The sequence below is a fragment of the Lissotriton helveticus genome, chromosome 1_1 (genome assembly GCF_964261635.1).
Source record: "Lissotriton helveticus chromosome 1_1, aLisHel1.1, whole genome shotgun sequence".
NCBI lineage: Eukaryota > Metazoa > Chordata > Amphibia > Caudata > Salamandridae > Lissotriton > Lissotriton helveticus.
This window is the reverse complement of record NC_136057.1, coordinates 373,057,373-373,077,243: the sequence shown is the minus strand read 5'-3', so window position 1 is coordinate 373,077,243 and position 19,871 is coordinate 373,057,373. Positions and strand designations below refer to the sequence as shown.

Sequence of the window (19,871 nt, the reverse complement as noted above, 5' to 3'; positions counted from 1 at the left end):
GTATTTATTGCTTATACCCGGACCACAAGGCCACAGACTGCAAGATTTGTAGAACCTTTTCTACAAAAACGTTGCGTGACAGGGAGGGCCGGCTATTGACCTGGCTTCAGAAGATGAAGACTCGGAAGGAGGTGCTCTCATCGGATGAAGAAGATTCAACATCTGTCTTCATCTCGGAGATCCAAGAAGAGGGGTAGGTCTTCTCCCTCTTCTTCAGCCGAGCCCCCTATCAAGGCCCCTCATAAGATCTCTAACAGGTCTGAGAGGGCTAGTCCCCTTAAATCTCCTCACGAAAGTGAAAAGGAGAGGCTGGGACAGGCTGCTGGATTGGTGACGGCCACTAAGGACAAAAAGGAGGTTTCCATCACTTCTCCTCCGTCCAAAAAGGAAAAAACTGTTGAAAAATACTCTGCAGTCAATCCAGGGACCACGCCTGAGAGAAAACGGCGTCCGTCGACGACAAAAACAACGGGTACGTCGACGACTATTTCTTCTCTGAAAGCTTCCGCTGTTTCATTGACTCCTTCGACGGGACCGCCGACGTCGACGACTCCGTCGTCGTTTAAGGTACCTGGTTCGTCGACCATGACTACTACCTCGTTGTCGATGATGGTCTCCGGGAAGGTACTGTCGACGGCCTCGTCGACGACGAAGACTACGTCGACGACAACATCGACTTAGACGACGACACTGATGGTGATGACGACGAGTTCAACGACGTAACCGTCGACGATAATACCGTCGACGACGATAAAGACTCCGTCAACGAAGTCCAGTATGCCGTCGACGATTCCGTCGACGGCCGCACCTTCGACGACGGCACCGTCGACGGGTCAGAAAATGCTATTTCCAATACAGAAGCTGAAAATTACACCTGAAATGACGTCTCCTAGACGGGTTTCGTCTCTTCCACCATCAATGCTTCTGGATGACGAGTCGGATGAGGAGGAGGAAGATGGAGGCCATTATGGGGATGCCTACAGTACCTCGGATTTAAATGTAAAATTGCAAGAGACTGACACAGAGGAATACTATGAGCATACATATGACCAACAGGTGCATCACTATGTTCCTCAGGAGCGACGTCCTCCAGGTTTGGGGCAGGACATGGTGGCCATGCCGGCCTCTCTAGTCTCTGATCTACAGATGATGCTGCAGGACTACAGAACCAGGTTTCCATCAGAACCTTCGGTACAGCCTGCACGACCTCCAACTCCGGTGCTGCCGCAGGCGCAGCCAGTTGTCGTACTGCCTCCTACACAAGTGGGACCTCTGACACCACCAGTGGTCATTCCAGCGGTCCTATCACGGACATCGGACCCTGAGCCAACCAATACCGTTCTGCAGGATACCTCTTCCGATGATGAAGTACAGGTAGATCCGTTGACTGATCCATTGCAGGACCCAGACTTGGATCAAGGGATCCGGACGCCACGGGACGAGATATGTCCGTATCGCCGCCAGTCTATATACGGGGGTTCCATAACCTCATGGAAAGAGCGTCGAAGAGGTTCGGACTGCCAATTATAAGGGAGCAGTCTGAATGTTTCCTATATGATTTCAAAGAACAATACAGAAAATCAGTCAAATCCATTCCCATAATTGAACATGTTTGGGAGGAAGGGATCAAGATCATGCAGTATCCGGCCACTGTTATCCCTGTTCTTCCCCGGCTGGAGAAGAAATATAATGCTCCGGATGGCAGTCCTGCCTGTCTTCTTAGACAGCCTAAGCCTGATTCTGTGATCTCGCAGGCCGAACAAAGCAAATCCAAAAACCCATCAACGCCTTTGACTACGCCTCCGTACAAGGACGGTAGGCGCTTGGATAACGTGGGGAAGAGGTTTTCTTCCATGGCCAGCTTGCTTGTTCGAGCAGCAAATGCTCTAGCCATTCTTGACAGATACGATCGCCAGATGTGGTGTGACTTGGAGCCATTTGTGGAACAACTGCCGGACTCCGCGAGGGAAGAGGCCAGGAGAGTTCTGATGGAGGGAGAGAAATCATCCTCGGAAGTAATTGATTGTGCTATGGATATCGCTTCTACGGCTTTTCGTGCCTTAGCAGGGTCAGCGGTATTACGCCGTCAGGGCTGGTTGCGAGCCACCTGGTTTCGTTGGGAGGTCCAAAATAAGATCCTGGACCTCCCATTTGATGGTGAGATGCTTTTCGGTAAGCATGTTGATGATGCCCTGCAAAGTATAAAAAAGGATACTGACACGGCGAAGTCATTGGGATCATTGAACTATCGAAAGGTCCCATTTAGAGATGCACGAGGCAGAGGTTTCTCTTCTTATAGAGGCAGCAACCAGCAGAGATATTCCTCACAGTCTTCACAGTCTTATGAGACCCAATATTCGAATCAACGCCAAGGACAATCGGCGTCTTTCTCTCGCCAACCTCAGCGAGGGCATCAGGGACGCGACAACGCCAAGAGGCAATAGCGGCCTTCTGGCTCTCACTACTGTTCCTCCCCTCCCAGTCACATCAGTGGGGGGCAGGATATCTTTTTGTCTGAACAGCTGGAGGAGTATAACATCGGACATGTGGGTCCTGAATATTGTTCAGAGTGGCCATACGTTGGAATTCCAAGATCTTCCTCCAACAAGAGCTCCAGGCGCCAACTTCACAAAACATTTGGGACTGTTACATCTTGAAGCCCACCAATTGTTCATCAAGGGGGCAATAGAGCCAGTACCTCTCTCTCAGAGGGGCAGAGGTTTTTATTCCAGGTTCTTCCTGGTTCGGAAGACGGCAGACACTTGGCGCCCCATATTAGACCTACGAGAGCTCAACACTTATCTCATCAAACTATCTTTCAGGATGGTTACTCTCCAAGATATTCTTCCTCTTTTGAACCCAGGCGACTATTTGGCGTCTCTGGATTTAGAAGATACGTACTTCCACATACCGATACACCCAGCTCACAGACAATATCTACGCTTCACAGTAGGCAAGAGCCATTTCCAATTCAAGGTGCTTCCGTTTGCACCACGGATATTCACGAAAGTGTTAGCACCAGTGGCGGCTTTTCTCCAAAAACAATCCCTGGAAGTTTTCCCCTACTTGGACGACTGGCTCGTCAAAGCTCCATCTTTCAAGGAAACTTCTCAAGCCGTTTCAACTTGCATCCAATTGTTCAATCACCTGGGCCTTCAGCTCAACAAGAACAAGTCAGTTCTGCAACCCTCCAGGTCCACAAGATTCCTTGGGCTATTTTAGACACAAAGCGATGCACAGCTCGTCCGTCAGACGAACGTCAACAAAAATTGATCATCTCGGCTCGCCAGGTGATGAAAAAGAGATGCCTTTCAGTCCGACTCTACAAGTCCCTGCTCGGGTCGATGTCATCCTGCATACCATTAATACCACATTGCAGGCTGCGAATGCGTCCTCTGCAGGAAGAGCTAGACAAACAATGGTGCCAAGCGGAGGGCTCTTTCAACGACAAGGTGTTGGTGACGCCAGAAATGAGAAAGGCATGCGAGTGGTGGCTGGTAAAAGACAATATCGCAGAAGGTCTGACATTTAGGATTTCACCATCTCCTCTGATCATGACCACGGATGCCTCTTTGGAAGGCTGGGGAGCAGTGCTCCGAGAGCTTCAAGTCAGAGGGCACTGGAGTCCAGAGCAACGCCAGTGCCATATAAACTTTTTGGAGCTGACGGCCATTCGGTTGGCTTTGCAGGCTTTTCTTCCCAGAGTTCAGAATCAAACAGTGCTGGTCCGGACGGACAATACGACGGCCATGCACTACATCAACAAGCAAGGAGGAACAAAATCACAAACTCTGTCCAAAGAAGCTCAGAGAATCTGGGATTATGCGATTCTTCACAAGATCAATCTGCAGGCCGAACACCTGGCAGGTTCTCTCAATGTCACAGCGGATGCCCTGAGTAGCCAGACAGAGGTGAATCACGAATGGGAATTAAACGAGTACATTCTGGAGAGTGTGTTCTCGATCTGGGGAACACCGACCATAGACCTCTTTGCGTCTCCGGTGAACGCCAAATGCCGGTTTTACGCAAGCAAGGTTCACCATCAGGGATCTCTGGGGAACGCCCTTTCGATTGCCTGGTACGGCGCATTCTTTTACGCTTTTACGCCAATTCCCCTCATTCCACGAGTACTAAGGAAGATGAAGGCGGAGCCATGCAAGATGATTCTCATTGCACCAGCGTGGCCCCGGCAGTTCTGGTACACAGAACTCCTTCTACTCTCACAGGATCATCTAATCCGCTTGCGACAGATTCCGTCCCTGTTATCGAGGGATCAGGGTCAGGTGTTCCATTCGGATCCGAAGTCGCTGCACTTGACAGCATGGCTTCTGAAAACGGAGAGTTCCGTCATCTGAATCTCCCCAAGGAGTGTAGAGAAGTTTTGTCCCAGGCTCGAGCACCAAGCACTAATAAAACATACAAGGCAAAATGGAAGAGGTTCTGCCTGTGGTGTCAAAGACAGGGTCTCCATCCTTACAAATCTCTGCCTCATCAACTTTTGCCATATATACTATCATTGGCTAAATCTGGGTTGGATCATTCTTCTGTAAAGATACATCTTGCAGCCATATCGAGGTTTCGGCGCACTTCTTCAGGCCCGTCCCTATGGTCCTCTAGGATTGTTAAACAGTTTTTGAAAGGCTTGTTTCGGATGTATCCTCCAGTTCGCCCTCCTCCGCCAGTTTGGCAGCTCAACCTTGTGCTGGCTCAACTCATGAAAGCTCCGTTTGAGCCGGTTCACAGGGCGGACTTGAAATTCCTATCTTGGAAACTGGCCCTCCTCTTAGCGCTAACATCAGCTAGAAGAGTTAGTGAGCTTCAAGCCCTCTCCATAGTGGATCCCATTCCTTCAATTAAAAAAAGATGTGCTTATTCTTCGCACCAATCCGAAATTTATTCCGAAGGTGCCGTCTGAGTTCCATTTGAATGAACCCTTGATCTTAAAGTCTTTCTTTCCGTGCCCTTCTACTCCTGCGGAACGGACATTACATTCTTTGGACGTTCAAAGATGCTTGAAATTCTACTTAGAACGCACACGGCCCTTTCGAAAATCATCCCAATTGTTTGTGTCCTACAGCGCACCAAGGAAGGGGTTTCCTTTAGCAAAAAGTGGCATTGCCCGCTGGATCTCCAGTGCGATTCAATTCTGCCATCAGGAGGCGGGCAAGCCCCTGAACAGAAAAGTCCGTGCACATTCCACAAGGTCTGTGGCATCGTCTGTGGCTCTTTTCTCTGGAGTCGCCATCAAAGACATATGCAGGGCGGCAACGTGGAGCAGTACACATACCTTCACGAAGCACTACTGCCTGGAGTCTGCAGGAAGAGACGACGCTGCTGCTGTTGGTCAAGCAGTCCTTAGGAATCTTTTTCATTGAGAGGTGAGCTTTCCCTACAATCCCTCCATCCTAGTAAGCACATTTTTGTTTGTTGTTTTGGGTATGCTATAAGTATTGTCATATGGTTATGTGATACCATGTATCTAACAAAATGTTCCTTGGTGATTTACTGCTAGCTACTCTGATACAAAGCATGGGAATCTATGAAAGTTCCAATACTGGGGTAAGAAAACAAGTTACTTACCTGTAACTTTGGTTCCCCAGTATTGGTAACCTTCATAGATTCCCATGCGCCCACCCTCCTCCCCTGGGAAAGCTCAGTCTTTTTACAGAGATAGTGGCGGTTTGCACAACGGCTACGAAAATCTGAGGCTCCGAGCTCTCTCAGGAAGGTTCTATGGGGTGAGGCTGCTCTGATTGGTCCTGACAAAAGTTTGGTCTCTTTTACACAAAGAGGGTGATAGGATACAAAATCAGATGAGGCCTAGGCCTATTTTTCTCTTTTGTTTCTATGATTGTGATACTACCGAGGCTCCCATTCCGACGACGGGGAATGATACAAAGCATGGGAATCTATGAATGTTACCAATACTGGGGAACCAAAGTTACAGGTAAGTAACTTGTTTTCTTACTAACCTTTGGTAACTCTCTTTCTGGTAGACTTTATCTAGCCACATATTCCTCACCGACCATTCCCTCCTCCCCATTCAGTGATTGGACTCTAGCCAATAATACGATCCCAAGACTCGGAGTCTGCACACTGGTCCATCAATTTGCTTTTAGGCTCCGCGGTCTATGGGGAATGGGACATTTCGAAAGCAACTGACGCTAGCTCACTAGAGTGGCGTCTACGTAGGCCCTGCATGCGACTTCTGTAGCCGAATGGCATCAGTACAGATCTGCACAGCATACTTTCAGGCTCATAGAGGTACTTTGGAAAAGCTTCCGGATCTAGACTGATGCCAGAGGAATATTCAAAAGATGAGGAATCTGCTAATAGATAATCTCTACCAGAAAGACCGTTACCAAAGGTAAGTAACTCGAGAAGCAATAGAGGCTTCTAGCCCTGGCTGTTTTGGAAGAAATGCCTACTGCTGAGTGAATTAATTTTCCTAAAAAGCCAAAAACTTGACTTTGTACCAATAAAAAGACATTCTTTCCAGACCACCTCTGTGGCCAAAAAGATCTTCTGAGTCGGCCCCTAAGGTTCATACCACAGGCCAGCCACCTTTATTGGGGACTAGGCCAAACTCTTCATCTGTCATTGTTCACAACAGCACACCTACAATACCTCTTATAAAAGGAAAGTCTCTTAAGCTGCACCTTAAGTTGCATCGAAAAAGTCTACACTGGCAACATAGACTGAATGATCAGCTCTCAAGCTTGTTTTTGTAGTATCTAAATAATATCTGTCAGTTGCTGGCTCATAGGCTGCTATCCTTCAGCAACGTCGAAGACATGTACAGCATGTCATCCGTAAGTCATAGGTTCTCCTGTCTTCATTCAGATCCCTTTGACAGTGTCCTTGTCAGTTGTCACTGCCAGTTTCTGATCAATAGGTTGCTGTACTGTTATTTTATCTGGCATAGTTTACCACACCTGCATTTCAACTGTCTGTTTATTCCTCATCTTCTGTTACCTTTTGGTTTCTGACTGCTGTTTCCCTCAGTGTCATTTGTTTCTTCCACCTTTACCAGCTCACATTTTTTTGTATCTGCTATATCTTTGCAGCCTCTTATCAGGATAACTTTGCAGCTTGCAGGATCCCTATTGGAGACAAGAGGATGAGAAGGATAAAAATGAGTGGGTTGATGACAACAGGAAGAACATATTGAAGCTGTCTTCAAGGGAATGATGGCAGTCATGGCAGCAAACCTTTAGCCTTGAACCATAGGCCTTGAGCATCCAAGCATCCATTATACTCATGAGCCTGAATCTGATTTATGCCAACAGCTTTTAGTTTACAACTGAGTAGACATTATAACAGTCGTCTGATACCAATGTTTCATCCATAGGTATCCGAGCCACAGTCTTCCCTCATAGCATGGTTTCAAAATGTCAGCAAAGTTTTCTCTCTCAAATGTACTCTTCTGTCCCTGAGCAGATGCTCCCAAGCTACTGCAATGTCTTAATGATGCAGGTGCCTATTTCTCGAGCTCTTCAGCCTCCATGTTCTCTATGTCCTCAACCACCATCATCTGCACCTATTCAGCCTCCGTGCAAATAGCATGTGAACAGTGCCAATGATGGCCATGAGGAAGACACAGATGGTCAGGATGAATGTACATGCAGTGACATTTAAAGTTATCCTGATGACCAAGTAGGACCAACAACTGTGTAAGACGCTGAATAGTTCAGAACCAATGCCGAAGGACTCCTCCGCTTAACCCCATGATGGTCAAGTGGTAAGTGGTCAAGCTGGCTGGATAAAGAGATACAACAAGCAATCTTTGTCCATGAGCTACAAATTGATGTCAGTAGTCAAATTTAGATAACATCATTGCCACAATCTATATGATTTCTACATTCTTGAATCATCCCTGTCATCGAGCTGGAAGTCCTGAGGGTTTCTATACTTGCCAGTACAAGGTTAGACACAGCCTGTAAAGCTTTTGCATGGTAACATTATTAGCCTTTTCACATAGTTTCACAACAACAACACTTTAACCATTTAGAAGCAAGCTCATAGAACTCAACTCCCCCCAGAGGCCAACATATCTCTGATTTGACAGACATTGTCTCTTTATCACAGATTTAAAATCCAAGTGTGATATTCCCTCTCAAAGTAAGTGACATAAGCCTAAAGATCACTTAACTGCAGAGCCCTGAGCAGGACTCCCTTCACTCACAACATTCAATAAACATCTGATAATCTGAAAGATACCAAAACTGGTGCTTGAATTTTCCCCGTCATCATGGTTGGAGTCCCACAATAACATTAGAAAATAGGAGTATTGAATGCATTACGTAGATCTCCATAGAAATAAAATTCAATTGAGAACTCTTTCAACCTCATTTTATAACATCCAAAGTTCAGCCAGTCACAGCAGAGACCTCAAAGTAACCCTCTCACTAGATCCACCACACCTCAGATTTCTTACCGCATGCCATGTGATTGGGAGTCAGTCAGTCAGTCATAAGCTTTTATTCGATATGCAAGATATCTTATAAGCACAATACAATACAACCATATAAAAATGTACAAAATCAATACATATAAGACAGTAGTAAACTCATTTAAAAGAGATAAAAAGGACATCAAAATGCCCAAAATAAATTATCTAAAAAGAGAATTAAACTGCTACTGACAATCTCTTGCAACGAATAAGCCAAAACTGCTTTAAAAATTTAGCTATTCCACATATAATTGGGGGGGATGTGTCCGTCATTAAAATACGCAAAGCTACTAGGTAACTACGTGTACCCATGTTCCGGCAAAGAGGTTTAAGCCAAGTGCTCCTGGGCTTTGCATAGTCCGGACATTCAAACAGGATGTGCGTAATGGACTCAATCCTGCTCGGACAACATGCGCAGTTGGGAGACATGTGAGGAGCTGATTTCCATTTTGATACCACAGCCCCAAGCGGGAGAGAGCCAACTCTAAATTTAAAATATAGTGCTCGATCAAAAGGGAGGGTAATGAGGTCCAAATAAGGCTCAAATGCCACCACATCTTTTACCACTAAAAAGGCAGCAGTAGACTTGCAGTGGTTCGGGTTTGTAACTAAATGTTCCGCGGACCATTTCCAATAAAGACTCTTCACAACCTCTTTTGGTGGGGCTGTGCGAGTTGTCCAACAGTCCCCCAGTCCGATTTTCTCCAGGAGCATTTTAGTGTCTCTCAGCCATCTTATTTTTGCCCAACCACCCAGACTCATTATTTCAGCCAGTCCATCAGCATATGATTTCAGTTCTTCACCCCTCCAAATTCTTGTCCATAATAGGAGGGGACGGAGTTGGGCCTGGTCTTCGATGTTTTTACAACCTGTGTCCAACAACACAGGTATGGTCGGAGTGCTCGGAGGGATGGCAATAATGGTTTTTAGCAGCTTACTTTCCACTGTGGCCAAGGCCTCCAAGCGGCAATGACCCCACAATTCTGCGCCATACAAGGCCGATGTTACTACCTTGGCTTTGTAGATTTCAATTACTGGGGTAAGCGATCTCCTGGGAGAGGCCCGAAATTCCCTCAACAGGGCTCCTCCTACCCTTTTGTGGTTGAGAACCATCTTATCAATGTGAGGCGCCCAGGACATTTTGTCTGTTATCCGAATTCCAAGGTAATCGAATTCGGATACTTTCTCCAAGGCAACAGAATTGAGCGTGGGAGGACGGCCCAATTTCCGTGGGGGATTTAGGACTAAATATTTTGTTTTGTCCACGTTAATTACTAGGCCCTTGGAAGCACAAAAATCCTGAAAACGGGTTAGCAGTTTTTGGAGACCTTGCGGAGTCTTGGAGATCAAAAGCGTGTCGTCCGCAAATAGCAGGGTGGGTATCCGCACACCTCCGAGACAGGGAGCATCAGCTGGGTCCAATTGAAGATATTCTACCACCCCATTCACATATAGTGAAAATAGGGTGGGCGCCAGGACGCAACCCTGTCTCACGCCCCTGGACACCGGTATTTTCTCAGTGAGCTCTCTGCTTTTACCCCAGCGGACCTGGGCGAAGGTATGGGCATGGAGGGTGACAAGGAGGGACAAGATGTAGGGGGGCAGTCCCAACTCATGAAGCACCCTCCACAATTCTTCCCGGGGAACTAGGTCAAAGGCAGTCTTCAGGTCTATAAAGGCCAAATATAGACTGCCTTTGCCTAGCTCCACCACCTTCCACCCCAAGAGTGCCAACCTGAACACCTGCTCTATCGTCCCCATTCCTGCCCGGAAACCTGCCTGAAAATCAGATAGTATGTTGTTCTCCTCCACCCAGTGTAAGATCCTCCCAAGTATGGCTTTGCCTGCTATTTTTTGGCTGGAATCTATCAGGCTTATAGGGCGGTAGTTCCCCGGGGTTTCTCTACACCCTTTTTTATGAATCGGTACCACCACCGCCCCTTTCCATGATTCTGGCACTGGCCCTCCCCTCATAATGTCGTTAAGGAGTGCTGCAATGACCCTACCCCACTCAGCTGGATATGCCCTCATAAGGTCCCCCGGAAGGCCATCTGGGCCAGCTGCCTTACGGGGGGCCACCCACCCTATCACTTTTTCAATCTCTAGAGGTGTAAAGAGATCATAGGCGTGGGGTTCGATTGCTAGAGGGGAATACGCCCCAACATTCAATTCCCCTTGTGCCGGGAGTCTCTCTGAGCTCTGCTCAGTGAGAATTGTTTTTTTTTTCAACCTTTGAGCTCCAGCTCAAGGTATTTCTTTCTGTGACTTTCAAAATGCCAGATAAAAAAGGGTTGTTTATGCCCTGTAAAACTTGTGGGAAATCTAGACTTTTCTCAGAAGATCCCCATAAGCCTCTACCCTGACTATAAGCCCAGAGAATGCAAATGCTGCCAAACTTTCTCGACCAAGACCCTGAAGGACAGAGAAGGAAGACTGCTCCTCTGGCTTCAGATGAAAAAAGCTGTTTCTGAATCTGGCTCTGAGACTGAGGAAAACCCCCATTCTTCCTCCAGAAAAAGAAAAGAAGGCAGCTCCTCTTCTCACCAAGGGGACTCCCAAAAATCAGAATTGAAGAAGTGGCATCAAAATCATCTTCTGCTCCAGTCTCTGCTTCCTTGACTCCTGTGAGGGATCAATCTTCTCATCCGTCGATGGCTTCTTCGATGAGAGCTGTCGCAGTTGGTGGACCTGATGTGATTCCTACACCGTCAATGTTTTTTTCAGCGGCGGCTACGTCGACTGACACAATGGCGACTGCGTCGACGGTACTGCAGTTGACTCTGACGACGGCGTCATCGTTGTCGAGACCCTTGTCGTCGACGAGTCTACCATCACTCTGTCTACGACACTGTCGACGGGCCTTTCGACGGAAGTAAAAATCCATTTGGGGCTTTCAGAAATACAGGAATTTTCAAAGATATCTTCATTACCTCCAGCACGTTTGCTTGACTTTCAGGAGTCTGAAGATGAAAGTATGTTTTGCCCTGCTTATAGTCCATCTCAACTAAAAGTTAAGTGTCTGGACTCTGATGATGAGGACGTGGATGACAATGACCCTTCCTTTTACTTAGCAGGAGAGTATTTGTTCACTGATACCCCTACTGTACAACAGACAGAATCCTTTCAAGAACGTTATTTCTATGAGGAAGAACATCCTTGCCATTTTAGAGAACCATCTATTAACTTTCCAATATCATTGGTGACAGACTTGCGTCATATGTAAAATGATTATTACAGGCGCTTTCCTGAGGCTAATGCTCAGCAACAACCTCTCCCTCCTCAAAATGCCCCTGTTGAGCACGTAGGGCACTTTACATCTAAGCCCACCAGGGAAAAAGTTTTGCCTCGTCCAATTATTATTGCTGAGGATACCCAAAATGTGGACCAACAACATGTGGAAGAAGGAGAAATGCACACCGACGTTGACACCCAGGATGAATGGGATGATTACCTAGTTCCCATGCTGTCATCTCCTATCCCGCCTCCAACAGATTCTCCTCCTGCTGACATCAGAAGTTTCATGATCTTCTAGAACGCGGATCGAAACGCTTTGTTCTGCCTATACCGGTAAAATAAACTGTATGACTTCAAGCCAGGTACTCAGCGATCCATTATGGCGATTCCCATAGTGGATTACTTGTGGCAAGAAGGTCTTAAACTGATGAGGACACCAGCTTCTACTCGGTCCTCATTGGCCATCCTAGGCCGGATTCCGTAAATATGCAGGCCGCACAAAAGAGAGCTCAAAACCAGGCATCTCAGTGTTCTGCACCTCCGGATAAAGAAGGTCGCCGGCTGACCAATATCGGAAAAAAGTTTTCCGCTCTGGCGGCTACCTCCATAAGAGCTTCCAACGCTATCGCCATTCTGGGAAGGTATGACTGACAGATGTGATTGGACCTGTCTTCACTACTAGAACCCAGCATACAGAATACAAGCATAAGAGTTGGAATTTTCAGTCTTAGGGACAGTCTATTTCTTCATTTCAGTTACAAAGGCAACAAAAATGTCAGGTCAGCAAGTCAAGTCTAATGAAAGGCTTCGAGGATACCAGGCTTCTTGTATTTAGGATCAGAACAAAAAGGCTTGACTGCCTTGAACGTTCTGCCTTCCATTTTATCATGCTGATGACCTACTGAACTGGCAGGATATAACATTGGACATGTGTGTACTGAGTATTGTCCATCATGGGCACACCTTGAAATGCACCACAAAAGAAATATCAAAGAAAGCTACAGGACTTTAAAGTCAAGAACCTTAGATTGCTTCTGAAGAGTGATAATGAAGCCATGCCAAAGGCAGAGAAGGAGCAACAATTTTATTCAAGATTCAGAAAGTCTGAAGAGATGGGCACCCTGTATTGGATCTGCACGAACTGACGTTTCTGAAGAAACACGATTTCCACATGGTCACTCTTCACACGATCCTCCCTTCCATCACATATGGTAACTTCCATCGAACTAGAGCATGCTTGGTTCAATGGTTTAATCCAATCAGGTTATAAAAAATATCTGTGCGTTATGGTAGACTGGTAGGACTACCACCTTAATGCCTTGACTTTAGGCCTCAAATCAGCGTCATGGATATTCAATAAGTTAATGGTGCAGGTAGCAAATCCCCAATGGAGGCAAGGTCTAGCGGTTTACCTGTACTTTTGCAATTGACTCAGACCATCCTCAGTGAAGCAAACCATGCAGTAAATTACACCATTCAACTTATGTCGATGTTGGGTCTTTTTCTCTCAGCATCACGCATTCCTGTCATCACACTTCAACACATCTTTTTTTTAGGTGCCAGGATTGCCACCATAGGCAGGGAAAGCCCCTAGCTTCTTATATTGAAAACCATAACTGAAGACACTTTTAGGCTGCATTTTATCCTCTTTTCTCCAGAGCCACATCTGCATTAGTCCAGTCCAATCCAAGAGCAGCTATACATGCAATGCACAAAGTTCATGTGGGCTGGGATGCTTTTGCCATGGTCAGCCTGCAATTGATGAAAATGCTTCAGTGGTGGCTGAACTGCAGTGAATCTGGTCAATCCCCAACATTTTTTTCACAACAGATGCTTCCCTATTGCTCAAGGACGATCGCCTACAGGACCTCCTTCTCAGTGGCTTTTGGTCTCCGTTATAAGCCCAGCTATAACTGAGAGCTCAGGGCAGTCAGACTAGCCCTGAGATCATTCTGACTATGTATTACATAAGCAAGCAGGAAAGAAGAAGATATTTTCCGCTGCAGCTGTAAGCTCAACATCTGCCACTGGACTCTAACATTCAGTATTGATATTTCAATTGAACATGTACTCAAGATCAATGTCTGCTTGTTTGTCCTAAGCAGACACCAAACCAACAATCACAAATAGGAACTCTAGAATATATAACTTTTCGTGATATTTCCGGACTAAGGAGCTTATATGTGCACTGAATCAGAACACCAAATGTCTCTTTTTCATCAGCAAATGGATTGCCTTGCTGCTCAGAACTTGAAGATTAGTTCTCCATGCCTGTCACAGGATTCAAACCGATACTACAAACTATCATGGTTTTTTCCTCTTAGCTGCATTGTGCCATGACATGGAAACAGGTTAGAGTGTAGGCACGATCTAAGAACCTAGACTTTTTATGCACACAACAGCCTTCGCTTCTCAGGCTGACCATATCTGGATTTAAAATACTCATCTATCAGAGTGCATCAGGCTATCATTTCAAAGTACTGGAAAATCAAATCATCCATCTTTTGTCTCTTCTAAAATGGACCATCATGGTAGCCAGATACAGTTATGTCATCTGATGTCCATGCACAGGGCCTCTATTCAAAATCTGTCTTTCAAATTATCTTTCATACTTATCACTTAAGTCAGAAAAAGAAGCAAGATTCAACCCTTTTCCACTAAGGAGACCGATTTGCATTTCTGTAAAGAATGTATCCCTCAGAACCTAGCTAAGATTTTGTCTTAAATGCCTTCATTTCATCTGAGTCAGCAGATCATTCAACAAACTTACCACATACATCTACTGTGGTTGAGAGTTGCTACTACCGTTCAGTGTTAGTTGCGCAGTCTTGCCTATTGTAATGTGAATAGTGAACTTTATGCTAGTCTGATGCCCAGTTCATCACGCCCCAAGGACATCTGGGGACCCTACGAGTCCTACGTTGAGATGCTCAGGGAGGAGTCTGAATCCTCCCTAGAACATGGTATAACCCCTGAGGGGGGTAGGGTGATAACACATCCATGACTGTATGGTTTGATTATATACGCAATCCTATCGGACACATAACTCCACACTGGTTTCCGGGATTGTCAGCGCTCAGTTGATGTATATTTTGTTGCTCTAGTATGAGTGGGATTGCCCAGAGGGACCCTTATCTGTTGAACGATTATTCTTGCCAATCTTTATGGTTATTTGGTGTCTAAATGGCTTCGGTTTTAGACACTATCTCGATATGTTATGACATTTGATTATCAAGGTAAATGTACGCATATGTATCAAAGCTTCTTTTGTAAGATGTTTTTAGTGAAAATAATGTTTTAAAAAAAAAGTGGATCTCATGTTTAAGCACAATGCTCTTTTTCCTACAGCTACTTGATCTCCACAAACTATATAAAGTATGCTAGAGTACTGTTTCTGGCATTGATGTACATATTCTCTTGGAATTAATTTATAGGTATATGAACTACGACCTCTCAACCATCAAATTATAGCTAATTGGAAGGGACTTCTTCAGATTACAATTTCAAAGAAAGTTCATATGATGTTATGGACTCTCGCAAGAAAAATTATACTATTTTCTCATTATACCAGTTTGTCACTTACAGAGTATATAACTAGAACAGATATAATGATGTATCCGACTAGAGCGATCTGTAGATCTTCAGATATCTCTTTGTATAGCAGCCTAGTAAACAAGATTTCTGAGCTCTTTGAGTCCACCTCCTGTGAAGGAACCACCTGAATAGTGGTACCTGAATGGCTTTTTAGGCATGATCAATCTTTCATTCACAACAGTAGCATTGCATGAGCAAGCACATTTTTAAACAAGGAAGTTTTCTTTTCTATAGGTAATCATTTTGAACTTAAGGTAAATAGAAGTGTTGCTTCACTATATGTGTGTGTCAGTGTGGACTCATTTTTTCAGATAGATGTTAATAGAAGGCCTGTATTGTACTAAGAGCGCTATAAATACCCCAGGTGAGTACCTTCTGGTTAGTGGTTACATTTCTGAAATTGAGGAACCCTGCCAAACCAATGTACACTATGATATGGTAAAGTCAGTGCTTCATTGAGGTATAGTTTTCATTTCGTGGTTATAACAACCGTGGCTGGTAGAGCTTAAATACTATAGACTTTTATTTTCCACTTTCATCGCATGTAAAGGTAAGCTTCTTGTTTAAAACCAAAGACCCATTTATAACTAATCTTCCTGATCTCCTTGCATTTGAAGGCTGTAAGCAATGTATACTTCTTGATAGTGCTGCCACTATGGTCCACTTATTTTTTTATTTAACAGATGCAAAAGAATGAACTGCTCTGCCAGTAACTTTTGTAGTAATGCTTTATTGCAGTCTCAAGCCTTATTGCTACTCTCGTACAGATTATCATTCATGGTGTTTGATTAAGTGACCTTTCACCTGTCTGTCCAGTTGGGGATTTGTTCTCAAGCAATCCATCCTTTGAGTTAATTCTAACATCTTGTAGCTATGTTCTGTCTGTTTTTCTCCCTATTTCTGTTATTCCCTTTTTCTCACAGGCTGGGCGAAGTTTAACTGTGCGTCCGAGCGAGTGACGTTCAAGCCTGCTGGCAGAAGGACCCGATTTCTGAGTACGCCCTGCTTGGCTCTTTGTGTGTAAATCTTTTCTCCTTTCTTGTCTGCCTTTTCCTTCTGTTGTCTTACATGTGTCACATGCTGCTTATTTAATTTGTCTCTGTCTCATACTAGCCACTGTGTTTCCCACTGCGGTTCAAATATGTCAGAAGTTTGAGGTTCAGATTTATAAATTTCACAAAAGTGATTGTTGACATATCGAACATTGGTTATAATTACCTAAAAAGTAGGCAAACAAAAGGCATTAACCACTTTGGTAATTTGACCTTATTGATTTGATGTGAGACAATTTAGTAGCCACCCAATCATCTGTCCATTGCTTCCTTTTAGACTGTGCTGTTCAATTCAGACAATCATAAATAATTTAAGCACATATTAAATCAATGTTTCACACCCCTCCATAGTTAGTGTTTCACAATCAGCGATATATTGTAGGAAGGATTGTTTAACGAACAGTCAGATTACTTCTCTTTAATGACAATCAGACCTAACAAAGACACCTTTCAACACCACAGTCATGGCTGATTTCTACAGCCCCACAAGTATTATATTAACATTATTTTAAATCATACAGGCATGCCTGCTTTTTAAAAATACACAAATACAGCTTGATCTGTCCTATCCCTCCAATCAAAATCAGTAATTTAATTATCCTCCAAATGCCGGTTAACTTGTGCAAAATGCTCACCGTCTTACAATATTAATGGGCTCTGATTATTAGACATATACTATCAAACTGAACTTTGCACCTCTTTTAATGCTCAGAATGTGGGGGCATTCTACAAAAACAGCGCCCAGCAGATGTGGACTCAATTTATGCATTTCAGGGTTGCTAAAACGTCAAATTAACCCTGTTAAAATTAAAAGTTTCGGTCTTTACTGTCATTTGGTCTGTTCATTCTAGCTAGCGCGTATAATTCTCGAGGAAGTTAAGCTTTTGTTCTGAATGCTCACTCTTCACTGATGTACTTGTTAGTATGTAAGCTACTGTCCTGATCACACTTCTTGATTAACCAGCGTATATATATATATATTAACTTCTATGCACATCCTGTTCAGATGAAGCAATGTCATTGTAATTTAATGGTCATGTACTCTCTTGTCCCTCGATGTTCTGCTTCTTTTGGATTCCTCACACTGCTAACACTATCCACGCTGCTAATACCTATAATTAGAAAATGTGATGGTAAACTTTCTGCACATCACGATATACCATAACATCCTATCAATAGGATAGTGGTTTAAACTGTTACAAATTTGTCTGCATTCTTTGGGAAGACCTGACACTGAACCTCATCTTACTGCAGTGTCTGTTGCATTGTTAGCGCCCTTCGCATTAGAAATAAAGGATACATCTACTTTCTAAAGCTCATTTCAATAAGTTAACATCATCTGAATTTCACATTAGGAAACTTTCTAACAATCACATTTTTGTGATATTGAAAGAGTAAATTGAAAGCACTCTTCTGGTACATTACAGCAGCATACGTAAAAAGATAAATATCGCATTTTATTACTAGTGGAAAGTAAATTCAAATGCACCGTGTTTATCTTGCATCTTTATTGCTGTAATACCGTCAACCTTTCCGAATTTCTCAGATGTAATTTCGTGCTTCAAATATTTATAGCAGTATACACAACCCGATCAAGAAAAATGCATACACAATGTTAACGTTAGATGAATTGAAGAGTTTCGATTCAAATGTAAGACTTTCAACCTTAATAGTAAGAGAAACAATATATTTAGGAGAAACCGGAGATTTCGTACAAAAGCTTTATGGTTAGAGGGCACAACAATCCCCAGCACTACATTTTCCCTTATTTATTCTCTATCACACTTTCTGTTGGGTAATTTCTGCCAGTTGACGAGTGAAAATTGTGTTGCTGAACTAATATTTACTGGATCACTTGCCTCTTCAAACTTAAGCGTTCCAGACATAATTTGATAGAAATGCTCTTGCCCCTCTTAAAATACACTGCAGTGGCGACCTTAAGAGCATTCAGCTTCAGTACAAAAAGGGTTAAATCATTAATGCCATTACCATGCAGGCTCTTACCGAGAACCATTACCACTCAAGTATGTTTTTAAATACATTGTAACGAGTCACTGCAACGCATGGTGACATTACAGCGCAGGTAAGTATATGTAGGATATATATAAATATATGTCTGTGTTTATACACACACACGTGTATATATGTATATATATATATATATATATATATAGCCCTCTTGACGCTTGTCATGTGATCAAGGCTATCTCTAGCCGAAACGCGTCATGGCGGACTGGTGCTGGGCTAGCATTCAATAAAAATATTTGCACCATTTCTGGGTCTCGCTGCTCCTGTTTTCCTGTTCGACAGTGACCGCTGTTGCTGACTATTTCGACGTGGGAGCACTACGTACCTCATATATATATATATATGTAGGTTATTTCCTTTTGTGTGTGTGTGTGTATATATATATATATATATATATATATACACACACACACAAAAGGAAATAACCTACAATAATAAACCAAACATTTTATTAAAGTAAACGCCTATAGTACAATTTATAGTTCAGAATCTAATAAGTGAATAAATATTGAAATAAAATAATCGCAATACATCAAGTTAAAAGTTGTAAAGCAATGAAAGTGAATCAAACGATATATGTAATACTCTAGAATTCATTTGATGTATTAATAAGTAGAACTGCTTATAGTTAATGTTATAAATATTAAAATAATGAATATGAAATTAAAGGGAGTCAAGCTATTAATGTATTAAAAATATTTGTTTTATATAGGCTAGAGGTGTAATGCAATTAAAATATATTTATGAAGCGAGGCAAGAGACTTAAATATAAATTATAAACTGCGTGTGTATATTATATATATATATATATATATATATATATATATATATATATATATATATATATCTCAACTGCTACTGTTTCCCCAGCAAAGGAAAAAAAACCTGAGCTCTAAAGTATGATGTTAAGTTCTATTGTTCCACTGATTCAGCTAAAGAAAGAAATTTAGTAACATACAATGGAGTAACAGCTTTTTTCCTTACTTGGCTGAAAATTAAGTCGATTATTGAATGGGCATTCACACCCTTCACCAAGACCAAGGCATTTGCAAGACAAGCATATATATATATATATATATATATATACACTCATTTTGCATCTTCATTGATCGTCCTAAATGCTTAAAAATGTTCCCACTACTCGCGCTGACCCCAGAACACCTTTTTGTACAGTTTTCTTCAACAGAAAAGCATTGCAGAATGTCTTTATCCTTCAGTTCATATACCAAACTGTGAAATGAAAGTCTGAAGCCTCATTTATTTAATGAGGGTTCAAAATAACTCTCCAGTTTGTCCTCCTAAAACTGCATTGAAGCATTTAAGTGCAGAAATAATCCCTTGCAATGGAGGGCAATGGTTAATTTTCAAGCAAATTTGTCACCAGGCAGGCCCTGTGTTTTTAGGTCTCGCCTGTCAATGCGCTTGCGCATTGAGCTTGCGAGAATATAGGGGCCTAACCAGAGCTTAACTATCGGGCGATTCCATGCAGTGCCCGTGAAAAGCAAGCTCAA

The 19,871-nt window shown here is 43.4% G+C and overlaps 1 protein-coding gene across 6 annotated transcripts in view; it reads left to right on the top strand.

The window, feature by feature from the left end:
• Window positions 1-19,871, top strand: part of WNK1 (WNK lysine deficient protein kinase 1) — a 1,347,111-nt gene that overhangs the window by 1,186,563 nt on the left and 140,677 nt on the right. For 4 of the 6 annotated variants that reach the window (XM_078673696.1, XM_078673699.1, XM_078673697.1 and 1 more), the window contains one exon: window positions 16,204-16,275. The exons of the other annotated variants lie outside the window; for them this stretch is intronic. In XM_078673696.1, the coding sequence (XP_078529822.1) occupies window positions 16,204-16,275 (72 nt within the window). The remainder of the gene's footprint in view (window positions 1-16,203; window positions 16,276-19,871) is intronic. 6 annotated transcript variants of the gene reach the window in all.